General features: G+C 38.8%; 2 protein-coding genes across 3 annotated transcripts; one reads left to right on the top strand and one right to left on the bottom strand.

Moving 5' to 3' along the window:
• Positions 1-316: 316 nt before the first annotated feature.
• Positions 317-10231, bottom strand: trappc4 (trafficking protein particle complex 4). 2 transcript variants are annotated; one of them, NM_001142905.2, is made up of 5 exons: positions 9646-9836; positions 8322-8496; positions 3024-3127; positions 2063-2189; positions 317-704 (listed from the first exon to the last, which is right to left on the bottom strand). In NM_001142905.2, exons 1-5 carry the CDS (start codon positions 9818-9820, stop codon positions 626-628), a joined length of 660 nt encoding a protein of 219 aa, NP_001136377.1. In that variant the 5' UTR covers positions 9821-9836; the 3' UTR covers positions 317-625. The 2 variants fall into 2 exon arrangements, with proteins under 2 accessions (NP_001136377.1, XP_017950916.1); XM_018095427.2 differs by having other exon boundaries at positions 611-726; positions 9646-10231.
• A 138-nt stretch (positions 10232-10369) lies between these two features.
• On the top strand, positions 10370-14350 carry rps25 (ribosomal protein S25). The gene is made up of 5 exons (NM_001005084.2): positions 10370-10404; positions 11452-11547; positions 12361-12544; positions 12678-12776; positions 14281-14350. Exons 1-4 carry the CDS (start codon positions 10402-10404, stop codon positions 12770-12772), a joined length of 378 nt encoding a protein of 125 aa, NP_001005084.1. The 5' UTR covers positions 10370-10401; the 3' UTR covers positions 12773-12776; positions 14281-14350.
• Positions 14351-17433: the final 3083 nt, after the last annotated feature.

Here is a 17433-nt window from a genome sequence, read left to right as displayed (position 1 = left end):
ATTTCAGAATCTATCTGGTTGCTAGGGTTTGTGTGTGACTGGAATATAAATAGGAGAGGGGCTGAATAGAAACAAAAGTAAAAAAATACAATCACAACAAAATGATAGCCTCACAGAGCAATATTTTTTGGCTGATGGGGTCAGTGACCCCCATTTAAAAGCTGGAAAGAGTCAGAAGAAGGCAGCAAAATAATAAAGACAAAATGAAAAGTTGCTTACAATTGGCCATTCTATAACATACTAAAAACAAACTTAAAGGTGAGCCACCCATTTAATTCACTAAGAAAAATATAAGAATACAAAAACAGCAAGTCACTTTTTTTTACAGAATAGTTGTATATTTTACAAAGATGTTAAACAGTACATTAAATATCTCAGTGCAGGTAACATGTTAGGAAGATGTGTCTTCCAACTCATTTTTACAATAACATACTTTAAAGCATTTAATATTACAATATATACAGTCTACCCAGTTTGCCATAATGCTCTTTACTCTAGCTGGCAATTTTGCAGAGAACCACTTTTAACAGTTTAGGTCCCTTTTAAAAACTGTAGTTTCTCTTCCACTTCTCATTAAAACTAAGCCTGTACAATTTTTTCAGAATGAATGTTGTCCTAGAAAGGCTCACGAACTAGGTCCAAATGTTCCTGCTTTCTCTGATACCTCCAAAGCTGATCTGAGGTTTTGGTCAAAGAGTTCACACCTGCAACAGACAGAAGGCTTTACTGCAAGAAAAAATGTATCTATTACTAGGCAATGTGACATTCCTAATTTTCAAAAAAAATAGAATATTTTGCTTCTGGAAAGCTGACTAAGCTTAGGCCACACAGACATAACATTTAGTATCCTGAATACAAGTAACTTAATCTGCATGTATGCTATTAGCCTCACAGTGGAGAAGTATGGACAGCACACTGATTAAGCTGATCCAAATTAAAAATCCTTTAAAAATTCACATATCACAACAGTACCAATAAATGTTAAATAAAGTAATTATAACTTGGATCTATTATCCAAGCTTCTCCTTGTTAAACATCATTGGGGGGGTGACCACTGAGGGGCTTGCACAAATGTATTTAAATGGCCAGTTTACCAATGTTCAATATAAGTTTAATAAATCCGGTTTATGTCAAGCATACTTTTTCTCTATTGTCACAAAAAAAAATCAATAGCTACATAATTAGATTACAAGTACACCGATAATCCTCCTGCATAATGCTAACTAAACAGGCACAAGAAAGGGAAGGGAGGGGATTGTATACTGGTATTTATCTGCCTAGTAAGGACCAAACATGAAGTAGATTTAAAATCCCTGTTTGCCTTTGTTTGCTCTATAAATAACAAAAAACAAAAGGCAATAGGTATAAAGTATGTACAGTACAAACCCTGTTTATTGCACTCATGTTTAACAGGGGGGATATACCAGCCCTTTAAGCCAGTGAAGTGCTGACTTATTGCTGTTTGAATTAGCCTAAAGCTGGCCATACACTAATATTTTATATAAAAGATCCTTTAGTTATCGTAGGATCAAGCTTACCCTGAAACGATCATTCAAAAGTACGATTTTGTCCAACAAAAATGACCATTTCAAGCAAAATCTTCAAGTTGAAGCTAGGAAAATACCTGCTTGGTTCTGCAAACAATTGGACAATGGGCAAATCTCATTTTCAGCCCTGCTGTTGGATGACAAGTTGCTAGATGTGTAAAAATACACATTCCTTTTTAATGTAAATATGCCATTTAATTCACTATATTTACAGAATTCATAATTTGGCCATATTCTGAGGACTTTGTGCAGGATTCAAGTCCAGAACAATCTTTATTGCTTAACCAAAATTTAAAAAGGTACATGTCTTTAAAGCACCTGAGACTTGAAGGCAACTTTTTTTTCCCCCAAATGACAGTATTTCAATATGCAAATTAGGTTGTGGCTTCTACTTGGTATTTATCCAAATCTTTTGCGGACTATAAGGGATGCACCAAATCATTTATGCATTTACCAAATATCAGTGATCATGGAATAAATTAAGACTTGTTTTGCTGTGCAGCTCTATTCCTTACCTGATGGGCATCTCCAGAGAGTAAAATGGATTTTTAAGAGCATAATCAGAGTACAATTCATAGATCTTGCGTAAGAGAGTGTCTATTCCAGCCTGGCGGGGGTCTGACAAAACCATAAACTTAATGCCTGAAACAAAACAAGGAAATTGTGAAATTTAGATTAAAGGAGAAAGAAAGGTAAAAACTAAGTAAGCTTTATCAGAAAGGTCTATGTAAATACAGCCATAAACACTAACAGAAATGCTGCACTGACTTCTCAGAAAAAAGATTTGTTGTGTCTGTAATTCCTGTGCCAGAGACGTGCAGCTCTCTGTTCTCTGCTCTCTCCTGCTCCCCCCTCCCTCTTTACACAGCTCAGCGTTTTTTCTTCCTGTTTGGCTTCTGATCTTCTGAACAGGTGAAATATGGGGAGACTTAAGGGCACTATTGAGACAACTGAAGGTATGCCTGCAGCTTGAGATTAACTCTTTATTAGCCTTTCCTTCTCCTTTAATAACTAAACCTAAAAAAGACAATATACAGTTAGGTCCATAAATATTGGGACAGAGACAACTTTTTTCTAATTTTGGTTCTGTCCATTACCACAATGAATTTTATTATATTATTTATTATATATTGTTATATTGGTGTATAGTATTCAGAAGGAGCCAGCATTACACATTAGAACTGGTTTCAGGTAACCTATTGTTATCTGAGTGCCCACTTAGTTTTTATGCTGCATGGTCTGGGGCCAAAATGGAAGGAAATGGTGCAAGAAGTAGATAAACTTACAGACCAAGTGGTGGGTAAGGGTGTGTGTGACCTGAACTTGCAGAGGTAGTGACAGTGGATAAGAAGGGCACTAGGCCAAGAAGTATTGCCTTGGGTGCCAATACTACTTTGCCCCAGCTCTGGCTCAGAACCCATGCCCACTCAGTTTTATTATACATAAGGATATATTTGCATATGCATGCTTTCTCACCAGTTAATGTCTGAAAGCAGTGTAGCTTGAATGTGTCAGTTTCTAACATCTCAATGCCAGAACTTCCTGGCTCGGGGGAGAGCTGAGATCCAATAGCAAACAATCTGTATAAGACAAAAGAAAAACACAGTAAGGCAGTGTGGATCTCTACGCAACACTGGGGATGCAGAACGCGTTCTCATGCACCTCTAAAACTGCTAATACCAAGAACAAATCAGTTTTTACTTTTAAAACTGTACTTAGAAATATTATCATGTATACATTCATTGATTCAAGAATTAATGTACATTATTACACTTTGTTTTGCTTACCTACTTTTTTCTTCTGCATGTATACACTTTTTTTGTGTTAAATTAAAAGCAATAAAAATATTTTAAAAACTAACTGTATTGTATTGAAATATAAAAATGAATTAGTTTCTAAAGGGTTAAAGTAATTCATTCTACAATTTGCAAATTGCCTCATGTGGCTTAGGATGCCAGTTACACGTACTGGCAAGGGTAATAGTGTAAAAAGAAGTAAATACAGTTTAGTGGAAAAGTGGTCACTCTTCTACACTAAATAACCACAAAGCCCAATAAACTATGTGCACATCTGTTCAACACTTTGGGGCACATTCATGAAAATTAAAAACATCTAATCTTGTAGGCAATTATGAATAATATATGGTGCTGATTTAACTTTGGTCTAAAAATTCTTTCTTTAAAAATGGCCCCCTTATTGGAGCTCCCTATAGATCAGGGGTGCCCAGACTTTTTCCCCCGGCAATCGACTTTTGGCTCCTCCCCACATACATACACAACGCAGCATACGTACCCATATCTAATAAGCTTGTGGAAGCACTGCACTTCCTGGCTTCAATGCGTTCCACCAGAAATCCACGGGAGATCGACTGGTGGACCGCGATCAATGTTTTGCCCACCCCTGCTATAGATCTTCTATGGTTCCTGTCCATGTTTTAAATGAAAGTTGGGCATGTCCTAACAACCCCTGCCAGAAACACAGTAGGAGGGAACTAGCCAATTACAACCCTGCAGTCAAACAAGCAAAAACAGGCAGGCTTCAGTTCCCTATCATGTAGCCTAGCTGCTGATTGGTTCCTATCCTACATTGCAGTGTGCCGAGTGCCACCAGTCCCCTGCACAGCCTGGGAAAGGAGGCAGCAGGAAGTAGAACAGATGGGCGGGTCTAGTGTGTTTTTTTCGTTAGCCCAAAACGCTACTTTTTAAAGCACATTTCTTCTATATTTAGAGGTGTACAGTTCATTGGCACAATATTGTTTTTCAAGCAACATGTCCCCTTTAAGTCGCCAGTTCTGCTTCACTGGAATGTCTATTTATTACTGTTTTTCTGCTTTTTTATCTACTCATAAATGTGTTTACTTGTATTTAACAATTTTCTGTGTTGCAATACTAGCTTGCAGAGAGTCAGGCTGTGCCTCATGAACGCATATTGACAGGATGGGGCAATCTAAGCCTGCTTCCACAAAACACTTTGGATATTATCTGGTCAGTGTACATACATAGTAACATAGTAAGTTAGGTTGAAAAAAGACGTACGTCCATCATGTTCAACCATAATGCCTATATATAACCTGCCTAACTTCTAGTTGATCCAGAGGAAGGCAAAAAACCCCATCTGAAGCCTCTCAACTTGTACTAAGAGCTATCTCCCATAACCCTGTATTCCCTCACTTGCTAAGAAGCCATCCAGCCCCTTCTTAAAGTTATATAATGTATCAGCCAGCACAACTGATTCGGGGAAGGAATTCCACAACTCGCACAGTAAAAAATCCTTTCCGAATATTTAAACAGAACCTCCCTTCTTCTAAACGGAGTGGGTGCCCTCATGTCCGTTGGAAGGACCTACTGGTAAATAAAGTATTAGAGAGGTTATTATATGATCCCCTTATATATTTATACATAGTTATCATGTCACCTCTTAAGCACCTCTTCTCCAGTGTAAACAGACCCAACTTGGCCAGTCTTTCATCATAACTGAGACTTTCCATACTCTTTACCAGCTTAGTTGCCCTTCTCTGGACCCTCTCTAATTCAATAATGTCCCATTTAAGCACTGGAGACCAAAACTGAACAGCATATTCTAGATGGGGCCTTACCAGCGCTCTGTAAAGGGGAAGAATAACCCCCTCCTCCCAAGAATCCATGCCCCTTTTACTACAGCTCAAAACCTTGTTTGCCCTTGCAGCTGCTGCCTGGCATTGCTTGCTACAGCCAAGTTTATTATCTACAAAGGACTCCAAGGTCCTTCTCCATTGTGGATTTGCCTAGTGCAGTCCCATTAAGGGACTTAGTGGCTTGCATATTTTTACATCCCAGGTGCATGACCTTACATTTATCCAAATTAAATCTCATCTGCCCTTTAGCTGCCCAGATTGCCAGTTGGTCAAGATCCTGCTGCAAGGATGCCACACCCTGGATAGAATTGACTGGTCTGCAGAGTTTTGTGTCATCTGCAAACACCGATACATTACTTATAATACCCTCCCCCAAGTCATTTATAAACAAGTTAAACAAAATTGGACCCAGTACAGAACCCTGAGGGACCCCACTGAGAACCTTACTCCAAGTAGAGAATGTACAATTAACAACCACCCTCTGTACCCGATCCTGTAGCCAGTTTTCTATCCATGTGCAAATGACTTCACTAACACCAATAGACCTTAGTTTAGAAAGCAGTCGTTTGTGGGGAACAGTATCAAATGCGTTGGCAAACTCCAAATAGATTAAATCTACTGCATCCCCACTGTCCAGCTTCTTACTTACCTCATCATAAAAAGCAATTAAATTGGTCTGACATGACCTGTCCTTCATAAAGCCATGCTGATTACTGCTCAAATTGCCATTCTCCAGTACATAATTTTGTATGTGTTCCCTTAACAAGTCTTCAAATAACTTGCCCACCACGGATGTCAAACTTACGGGCCTATAATTGCCAGGCTGAGATCTTACTCCCTTTTTAAATATAGGAATGACATTCGCCTTCTTCCAATCCCTAGGTACCATACCTGATGAAAGAGAGTCTGAGAATATCAGAAACAAAGGCCACTGTAAATCTGACCCTAGCTTTCTCAGTACCCGAGGGTGTATTTCATCTGGCCGAGGTTCCTTGTTTACATTTATCTTGTGTAACCCTTTAAGCACCATATCCTGTGTCAACCACTGCATAGTTGGAGCTGAGGCAACAGTGCAGCTATTGGGTGGGACTTGGAACTCTGGCTCCTCTACTGTATACACAGAAGAAAAGAACTGGTTAAGCACATCTGCCTTTTCTGTATCCACTGTAACCATATTGTTACTATAACTCAATGGGGCCACACCCTCAACCTGCATCCTTTTACTATTAATATACTTAAACTTTTTGGGGTTAGTCTTGGCCTCTGCCGCAATGCGCTCCTCATTTACTATCTTAGCCTTCCGGATTGCTGTTTTACAACACTTGTTATAGTGTTTATATTCATTAAACGCAGCTACTGTCCCCTCTGACTTAACACTTCTACTTTTTCTTATTAATGGAATAAATTGAGAACAATAATGATTTAATATTTTAAATGACAACCGTTTCTGCTCTGTGTTTTATCAGAAAACATAATGCCTCAATCTATGCCCTGAAGTGCTGCCCTTATGGGGTAAAATTTGCCTTTCTAAAATTCAGTGTCTTTGTTGCCCCAGTGTAAATTTATTTCCTGCACCAAACATCAAATGAAATAACATTATGGTCACTGTTACCCAGGGGTTCAAACACTTGCACATTTGCTATACGCTCTGGGTTATTAGATCCAATATAGCATGGTTCCTGGTTGGCTCCTCAACAACCTGTGACATAAAGTTGTCATGCAGCAAGTTTATAAACTTGTTCCAATTTACTGACCTGGCAGTACTATGGCTCCAGTCAATATCAGGGTAATTAGAATCCCCCATTATTTTCACTTGCCCCAAACTAGCAGCCTTTTCTATTTGCAACAGGAGTTGGGCCTCCTCCTCACTTACATTAGAAGCTCAACCCATAAGGATTCAGCTCCCTCTGTTACCCCCATCACTTCCTCCTTAATATTTGCTTTTAATTCCTGCTTAGAGAACAGACACACTCCTCCTCCTTTTCTATTGCCCCTGTCCCTCTGAAACAATGTGTAACCCGCAATATTAACTGCCCAGTCATGCGACTCATTCAACCAAGTTTCAGCAACACCAATCACATCATATTTCCGCTCCAACGCTAGTAGCTTCTGCTCTCCCATTTTACCAGTCAGACTCTTTGCATTAGTAAACATTCATTTAATACTGGTAAACATACATTTAATACTGGTGACATACATTTAACACAGTGGTGTTCAAAAGTTTTGCCACTCCTGATCAATTAATATGTTAGGATCGTGTTTACCTTAGCAACCATCCAGTGGTTTAAATGAGATACTGTAATATGAATAAGAGGAACTGAATAGAAAAATAAGGAATAAAAAGTAACCATAATAATAAAATTGTAAGCTCACAGAGCAATAGTATTTTGGCTGCTGGCTTTAGAGACCCCATTTAAAAGCTGGAAAGATGTAGAAGACTAAATAAATATAAGAAAAAATACAAAAACTATAAAAAATAAATAATGATGGGCAAGTGCAAAGTTGCTAGGAATAGGACATTTTATAAAATACTAAAACTTAACGTAAAGGTGAACCACCCCTTTAAGGTTCAGGTCTGGCTAACAGCTGACAATCATATTTATCCCACAGTTATTTCAATTATTTGAGGTCAGATTTCCATGCAAGCCAGTCAGGAAAAACAGACTTTAATTTATGTGGTGAAACAGAAGATGGCCTTCCCAAATTGTTGCACCAAACTAGGAAGAATGTAATTATCATTGTAAGTATTTGGGTCCATGAAAATCTGCACCAGAGCTTTATTTCTCCTCCACCAAAAACTTTATAGTCAGCATTCTCCCGACTTTAAGACGGTTGCTTTAAGAATGACCTACTAGTGTGCCATCCATACACTTGCCACACTCTGTGCTGAGGGTTAGCGTGCTATTGTATGTGACATCATTCTTTCCACACAATAAAATGACTTGTTTGTCCAAATCTAGAATTTTCTTTTACAGCACCATAAATGTACTTGTTTTACAAAAATACATCTGTATAAAATAGTACCAAGCTGATAAAACTAAAGGTGGTGAGGCACTAACTTTCCTTATGATGATATAGGGCTCAAAACTGTCCTACGTCTGTCACTGTCCCATAATATAGACTGTTGCAAAATAAAAAATAGGCATTACAAATTTACTCACGAGTGAAACATCGAAGCCAGCATAAGCTTTTCATTGGAAGTGAGCCGAGGTCGACCAAACCGAATGGACAACGGATAGTTAGAAGGGTTACCAAGATATTCCAAAATTTCTTTCCCATCTGCTGTATATCTGCCATTCACATCGATCCCGTTAATAGACAGCACAGCATGTCCAACTACAGGAGAGAATGGAATGCACAAGTATTTCACATCGTCAAGTCTCTTAATAGTCAAATCTCTCCCCTCTTATCTACACTTAATGAGTATGGGATGTATGATCACGATACCAATCATTGAGAATGCTACAAAATAGAGCACTGCCATTTGCCACAGATGTAACCTACTGGAATATAATTATATATATATATATATATATATATATATACACATACATACATACATAGAGAGAGTAAATATTGCCCATTTTATATCTTTTCCTTTGAGCCACCATTTTGTGATGGTCTGTAAGTTCCCTCAGAGATCACCTGACCAAAAGCAAAAGACAGAACTCTGTCCATTAATTGGCTGATGTGACCTAACATGTATCTGTTAACTTGGTTTGTTTGTGTGCACTGTAAATTGTAAGATGAGAGCCCTTACTACTTAAATTGTTAATTTTCTATTTAGGATTGCCCAATGACACATACTACTAAAAAAGTAGATTTTTCTTAATTTTTTAATTAAGAATTGTAATGGGATTGGAATGGAGAGGGGTTGGTGATATGGGCGATAAAAAACATTCTCAGTAAACGCTTTATGGTGATTGCAGCTGCATGTTCTCATAGACCCGATTGTCGTTGAATGCTGGGTTTTCTGGTGCATATTCTAAAAGGCCTTTCTGTGACTAGAGCGGCTCTGCGTTTCAGCAGGAACTGGGAAGCAGTGTTCAGGTGAATAAAATATCATTGCTCATTATACGTGTGTGCAGTGCTCCTATATGGTCGCCAACCTTATCATGCCATTTAGTGATATGGCGCATGAGTGCAGGGACAGCAAAAGGTTAGTAGGGGTGGCAAAAATGAGTTGAGTTAGGGGTGAGTTCATTTTTTTTCCAGTAAAGCAGGGTTTTACATATGAACTGGTTTATGCAATATATTTATATAGAGACATACATTGCTATGGGGTATAGTTTTCCTTTAAACAATTCTTCAGTTTTAACAGCTATGGAATTTTTAATAATTTCGTAACTAAGTTAGCATAAATTTATAGGGGCAAAATCGTCCTTTTATGATGTTTTCCGTAGCAATGGTCCAAATTATTTTAACGCCCTTAGGAGATTGCCTAAGGAGATAAATATGTTTTTCAAGTACATCTTGTCGTCTTACCTTTTATTCCGTCACGTTGGCCAAAAGACACAATAACTCGCTCATCGTGCACCTTAAGCACCAGATCCAAAGGAAAACTAAAGGTTTTCTCGGATTCCGATCGCGGACTCTGGTTGTCCAATTGGTAAATTAACCCACCAGCCTTGTTCACGACATATACACTAAAAATCGCCATCTTGCCAGGTCTCATTAACCACCTGACAGCTCTGGTTCGTCATTTCTGGTCCTAGCGCATGATGGGATATGTAGTCTCCCGTACCTTATCTCAACTGATTGCATTATGTCTCGTAATGGATTAATAACAGGAGAGTTGTCGTTATTTTGTGTCCTTTACGTAGCCCATTTTTCTGATAGTTTTACATAGATTATACATTTTTCGGTGTTCACCCCCTGCCATAATAAGCTTAAAATAGCATCCCTATGTCAACAGTAGAGGTGTTCGCCCAAACTGCTAATGGCACTATTGTGAAAGCAAATGGCTAAAATGGCTTATTTTTACAGTGGCATTACCATCTCCACACTATATCGATAGTATTTAGGTACAATCATCCTGACCAAACCTAGTCTAGAAACCTGTAGCAAAACATTACATGGCGCACATGATCACGTGACATTAAGAGCATCCTGGGAATCGTAGTTTCTAGCCAAATCAAGCTGTAGGCGCTCCGGCGGAAGAACACGCCCCGCACGGGTTCTCCCGGCCTGATTGCGCGGCCTCTCTTCCTTTCTGTCCGACATCTTTGAAGGAGCAGCAGCATGGTGAGAGCAGAGAGCAGGAAAACATTCCGATGGGCTCCGGGAATTGGAATGGAGAGGGGTTGGTGATATGGGCGATAAAAACATATTCTCATTAAACGCTTCATGGCTCTAAATCGTGTGTGGGACGCGCGATTGCAGCTGTATATTCTCATAGGCCCGATGTCGTTTAATGCTGGGTATTCTGGTGCATCTTCTAAAAGGCCTTTCTGTGACTAGAGCGGCCCCGAGTTTCGGCAAGGACTGGGAAGCAACTTGCTTTCCCACGTGTTCAGGGAATAAAATGTCATTGCTCATTATACGTGAGTGCAGTGCTCGTATATGGTCGCCAACCTTATCATGCCATTTAGTGATACGGCGCATGAGTGCAGGGACAGCATAAAGATAGATAGTAGGGGTGGCAACAAATGAGTTGAGTTACGGGTGAGTTCATGTTTTATGCAATATAGTTATGTAGAGACATACATTGTTCCGGGATGTATATTTCCTTTAAACAATTCTTACGTTTTAACAACTATGGAATTAATTTTAAGTTTTTAGTTGGTGTGGCAAAAAATGGCTCATTATGAGATACAGGGATTATATGCTTGGTGGGAATCTCGTTCCTTTCCTAGTGCTAGAGAGGAGTTACTTAGCTTAAACTGGTCAGATAATAACACCACCATACCATGTTTTTCTTTCTTTACATTTTTGGGTACATATTACTGTTATGGGTGCCCGGGAGCTGGTAAAATGACTTGATGTCTGTGTTTATTAATGGGAAAGAAATGTAAAAATATAGGAAATTGGTATATCCTGCAAAATATGGTAACCATAATTACCATACAGTATAGACATTAGTTTGCCCTTGGATTTGTAGGTACCCAAACTGGGGCAGCCTGATATAATGTTTAGGTGCCCAACATAATACTACTGTGTTTATAGCTAAAAACAGTCACTAATGTTTACTCTTTCTACTGGCTTTTCAATTGTTCTCCAATTTGGACATTTTGCACACTGCTTCAGGCATCAGAGTCTGAGTTTTGCTTAATTCTTTTAATTCACATCTAGCCGCCAAAGGACGATAAGAAGAAGAAGGATGCTGGCAAATCTGCCAAGAAGGACAAAGATCCAGTTAACAAGTCTGGAGGCAAGGCCAAGAAGAAGGTAAGACTATTCTCACGGTTATTAAAGACTTCCAATATTCTTTTCTTAAATTAATTTCCTGCAACTGCTTAGATATATCAACTGTACTGGTTAACTGACAGCAGCTAAGAAGCACTATTTCTTCTCATTTGGATGATGTCTGCACTTGATGCCCTTCCTTCACTTATGGTGTGGAGTAGTCATTGTTCAAGTTGCATGTCCATTTTTGCCAGATGACTTGAAGGATCAATTGGCATTTTGCATTTTATTGTTGCCCACCCATATACCTGCAATTCTCAGGGAATCTTCCATTAATATGGTTGCTGCATCCTTACAATGCAGTGATGTAACTTGTCACATCTTATTGAAACCTGTGATAAAGATGTACGTACCTGATGTTCAATGTTAAGACATTCGATTTCATAAGACATTTCACTTTGTAGTCTTGTTTCTTTGGTATTGGAAATCACTTTCTATGTAGTACTTGAAGTAAATGCTTAAGGACAGTGGCACATGGGGAGATAAGTCGTCCACGATAAATCTTCATTACTGCAGGCGACTAATCTTGCTGGTGGGATGGCATACACGTCGCTTCAGTTTCCCCGAAGTTGCCTTGGGCGATAGTGAAGATTTATAGCAGGCGAATAATCTAAAGGTGAAATCTTGGATATATCATTTTAAAGCTAAATCTTAGTATCCATCTTTTCTCCATCACAAATAATAGGATGAAGTGTAATGTAAATAAGACAATTCAAGACAGATATTACAGTGGGAGTGTATTATTTACTTTGTATGTAACAGCAAATAAGCCCTTGTTTTTCTTCTCCTGAGTAGAAGTGGTCCAAGGGGAAAGTGAGAGACAAGTTGAACAACTTGGTGCTCTTTGACAAGGCCACTTATGACAAGCTGTGCAAGGAGGTTCCCAACTACAAGCTCATCACACCCGCTGTTGTTTCTGAGAGGCTTAAGATCAGGGGCTCACTGGCCAGAGCTGCACTGCAGGAGTTGCTCAACAAAGGTAAGAAACCTTCCCAGGTCTTGACTTTTAAGCAGTTTGTGAGATTCTTTAGTACATGAAACCTGAAAGAACTTGATCAAAACAGCTGTTTATAGCTTATGTAATTTTCTTTTATTATTGTGTCCTTCCCCAGGTTTAATAAAACTTGTGTCAAAACATAGAGCACAGGTTATCTACACTAGAAATACTAAAGGAGGAGATGCTCCTGCAGGAACAGAAGAGTCTTAATTCGGTGAGTTTAACAATTTTACCTTTTGAAGAAACCATACAAAACATATTACTGTTGGTCATTACTTTGTATCTTCACTGCTGCATTTTTTCCCTTTAAGCTAAAACCGCTCTATACAAACCCATATTTTGTTGTTCACCATGCAAGTGAACAACAAAAGATCTGTGAGATACTGTATACTATTTACCATATCAGCCATTTAGTCATAGTTTCAAAATGTGATCACCCCATATCTCCCTTTAAATTACCACCTAGCTAGGTATTTTCTCCATTTGGCTTCAGTCTTAGGGGGGATTTATTAACCTCTGCATTTATTTATTTATCTTTTGTGCCAATTATAGTTATGGCTCAAACTTTTAATATCTGTTAAGTGCAAAAAAAATGCAAATTTGATTGTAAAAATTTGCCATCTAAAAGCCCGTGAGTTTCTATAGAAGTCAATTTGCGTTGTCCTTTGCAAAAGTCAATCCGTATTTTTAATTCAAGGTTTTCAAGTTTTGATTTTGTAAACTCAAATTTGAGGTATTAAAGTTTTTTTTTTATTATTTGCACTAGTTTACCCCATTAAGAATATAAGTGTGCATTTGATATGCGATTTAGAAAATCACTAATTCACAAACTCTCATACTGATAAATAAGCCTGGCAGAGCCAGTACCACGTTTTCCGATCACCTGCTTTAAACAAAACATGTTATGAACATAACATGGGCTGCCATGATTCCTTAAAGACGAATGATACAGTTTATTCAACTTAACATCTGGGGCTTTTGTTAATTAATCTGCCTTGCAAGGACCAACAGGGAGTAGCTTCAGATTCCCTGCTTAGCTTCAGTAAATATAATACCAGTACACACAATAAAGGACTAGCTTCAGTTCTGCTATTTGCCCAGTTTAGCCCATAGAAATATAAGTATTTATTTTTCATGAAACAATAGGCAAAATGTTCCCCATAAGCCCTATTCATTAAACTAATGTTGAGGGAATATGCTGCCCCCTTAATACATTGCCATTTCCTCCTAAATCACTTCCATTTGTAGAAAATTTAATTTTAAGATGCTTCATTATCGTTTTTTTGAAGAGCAATCTATTACTTTCTGCTTTACAGAAAAGGTGCTCATGCATGTAAACCTGCATCACGTGCAAGAAAACACAATTGATTGGCAATTGCATAGCATATTAACCTACCAGCATGTGTTTTGACAGAGGGAGAAAATAAGTACCTGAAGGAAGTTAGTGTAACAGCATGTTGTGGCTGAGATCAAAATTGTACAGTTTTTTTCCCTGAGCAGATTTTAAAATGAAATTGGTGCAGCTTTGGAGAGGGGCTCAGTCCTGGCCATTAGGCATCAGTAAGTGTACAGTAGGCTAGCTTTAACTGTGCAGCCTAGTGGCTTTAAGAGTCTACATTATGTTGGAATATTAAACCTGTAACTTTGCTTAATATGATTTAGCGGTAAATATTAAACATTTTAGCTGTCAATTAATTTTTCTTTTTTTTTTTCTTTAGAATTGGACTCTTGACTGGAGAATTTTTCTGTGTAAATGTGATTACAAAAAATAAACTGTTCTGAGAAAAATGCCTGTTTTGTTTACTATTTAAAATAATGTAGTGTAAATTGCCATTTCAGCCTCCCCTGCCACACTGTCGTCCAAAAAGATGGCAGTCCCTGTGCTTACCTTTTCACTGGTAACCTGTGGGGCGCTGCCACCTGAGACAGGTTTCTCAACTTGCCTCGTGGCTGGAGCACCCAAGTGTAAAACCAAAGTTCCAATTGTCACTCATGGATGAACTTAGGTTTTCCTCCAGCAGTGCCCCACTACATTCTGATTCAAAGATTTTAATATTGCTTCCTTAGTGGGCTTGGTGATAAATGTAATTGCTGAACAACAGTGTGATCTCTGGGGGTGCTAAAAATGTGAAAACACTTCCCCATGTCAAATGTTGTCATGGCATAGATATGGCCCCTGGGCCTCTTGTCTCTTCCTACTGCTTATTTCCTAGGGACGGGGAATGAAGAAATTACTGGCTGTAAAAGCCTGTGTTTTGCCTCTGCACTTAAGTGGTTCTGATCGTAGAATCTATGATCAGCAAAAAAAAAAAAAAAATAATATACAGGTATAGGACTTGTTATCCAGAATGCTTGGGACCTGGGGTCTTTCTGTAATTTGGTTTGCCATATCTTTTCTGCTAAAATCAACAGACCCTTCCACACAATGTTTCTCTGTTCAGTCATGTGGCATGGGGAGTGAACAGGGTTTGATGCAGTACTGCCAACAACATGCAGGGGGTGTGCTTATAATAAACCATGCTTTCCCATTTAAAAAAAAAACAAAAAACCTCAATTTTGTTGGATCATACATTTTTTTTTTTTTTTTTGTTTTTCTCTTCAGTCTCCCACTTGTCAGGTAAAATAGACAAGTGTAGTGAGACTTCATTAAAGTGGAACTATTTTTTTTTATTTTAATAATGAAGATATAAAGTCTAGATAAACATTTTGACAATTTTGCACCGTTAAGTTATAGCATTAAAGCAACCTCCCATCCCCCACCTTCCAGAATTTCTGGCTCCCTGGTCTGTTAGTGACCCAGAAATGTGTGCGTGAAAGCTGATTTCCTATGGCAGTGTTGTCCAACTTCTGTGGTGCCGGGGGCCGGAATTTTAACATCCTACATGGTAGAGGGCCGATAATGGAAGCCAGTTTTGACCACTCCCCTTTTTTAGACCACACCCACTTGAAACCACACCTATGTTATCACATGACCATACCCATATTAATGGTGGTAGTACAGCAAAAACCTGCCATACTCTGCCTTCCTTACCCTGCCTGTGTGTGCCATACTCTGCTTGCCCTACCCTGCCTGTGTGTGCCATACTCTGCTTGCCCTATGCTACCTGTGTGTGCGCCATACTCTGCCTGCCCTATGCTGCCTGTGTGTGCGCCTTACTCTGCCTGCCCTACCCTTACTGTGTGTGCAATACTCTGCCTGCCCTATGCTGCCTGTGTGCTGGCACTGCTCCTACAGTTTGCACAATAACTATATATTAAAAAACATTTTAATTGCAGTACCACCTCAGTATATGCTCTTTTTGTAGTGTGCAGGGATTATTTGTGGGTTTCTACTGCTCCTACAGTCTGAGGTGTGAACAGGGGAACAATGTGGGTGATTATAGCCTGAGCCTGAGGTGAGAACCATGCAGGCGGACAGTAAATCTCAGTACTGATACCATTTAAAGCTTACACAAAGGTAAGCCATCAAAGCAATCAGACAGGTGGGGGGCGACACACAGTGGGGTGCGGCCCGTGCGCCGCCAGTTGGACAGCCCTGTGCTATGGCATGTCATGAGGCCACACCCCTCAAAAGCAAACATGTGCAAAGGGAAAGTAAAGGAATGGATCTGGGCTGGGTACTAATGGAGCTGCATTTGTTTTGTTTATAACCGTAAAGCAGTTTATATCTTTCATATACACAGCATTTTAGGCTCTTGCATTTGGGTTTTTGGGCTGCTCACCAGCAGGCTTAATTCTCCTGCAATACAAATCTTAATTCAATAGCCAGTTACAGGTGTAACAAAAGAGTGTATAAAGTAGACTTCCTCCATACCAGTGACGGCGACACATCAATTGCAGCAATATTACAGACCTCTGCATATGCAACTGTGTGTACAGGCACATAGACTTTTGTATGTTGAATCAGACACCTCTCTGTCTTAGTCAGAGCTCTTCTGTAGACTGACTAGCCAGGCTTTTAGGTTTTTTCATTAGCCAGCTGATTCTAATCAGGTCCACCTGGTCAGTAGGTAGCATTTACTCTGCTATAGTCAGTCCATGTTTTCTTAAAGGAACAGTAACACCAACAAATAAAAGAGCTTTAAAGTAATAAAAATAGAATACACTGTTGCCCTGCACTGGTAAAACTGGTGTGTTTGCTACAGTAACACTACTATAATTTATATAATAAGCTGCTGTGTAGCCACGGGGGCAGCCATTCAAGCTGGGAAAAAAGGAGAAAAGGCACAGGTTGCATAGCAGATAACATAAGTTCTGTAGAATACAATAGTGCTTTATCTGTTATCTGCTATGTGCCTGTGCCTTTTCTCCTTTGAATGGCTGCCCCCATACTACACAGCAGCTTATTTATATAAATTATAGACTTTCTGAAGTAAACGCACAACTTTTACCAGTACAGGGCAGCAGCACATTATATTTTAGTTACTTTTATACACTTTCATTTTTTGGTGTTACTGTTCCTTTAAGAATTGGCTATACTATTGATTAGCTTATATACATATAAAGAGTGACTACAATTTTATTGCACAAACAGTAGCGCAAGTTATAGTTCCATCAACATTTATGAGTTATACAAAAGGTAGACTGTAGTTTTATAGGAATAAAATGTTTTATTACAACTCCCAGCATCACCTGCCAGCTTACTTGGCATGTATGTTTAAAATTGCTGGGCCTTTGTGCTAAATTGCTTGATTACTGCTGCTCAAAAAGCAAGTGATATGTGGTTTCTTTCATGTTTTTCTATTAATTAAGAAATAAAGTTCTAGTTGTTTGTTAGTGACACAGGTAAATGAGAAGATAATGAAGTGTCAGACAATGTTAGTGAGAATTGGGTTGAATTTTTAGACCTTCTTCAAAGTCTTTTCCAGGTT

The sequence above is a fragment of the Xenopus tropicalis genome, chromosome 7, assembly GCF_000004195.4.
Source record: "Xenopus tropicalis strain Nigerian chromosome 7, UCB_Xtro_10.0, whole genome shotgun sequence".
Classification (NCBI taxonomy): domain Eukaryota; kingdom Metazoa; phylum Chordata; class Amphibia; order Anura; family Pipidae; genus Xenopus; species Xenopus tropicalis.
This window is presented reverse-complemented; position numbering and strand designations above follow the sequence as displayed.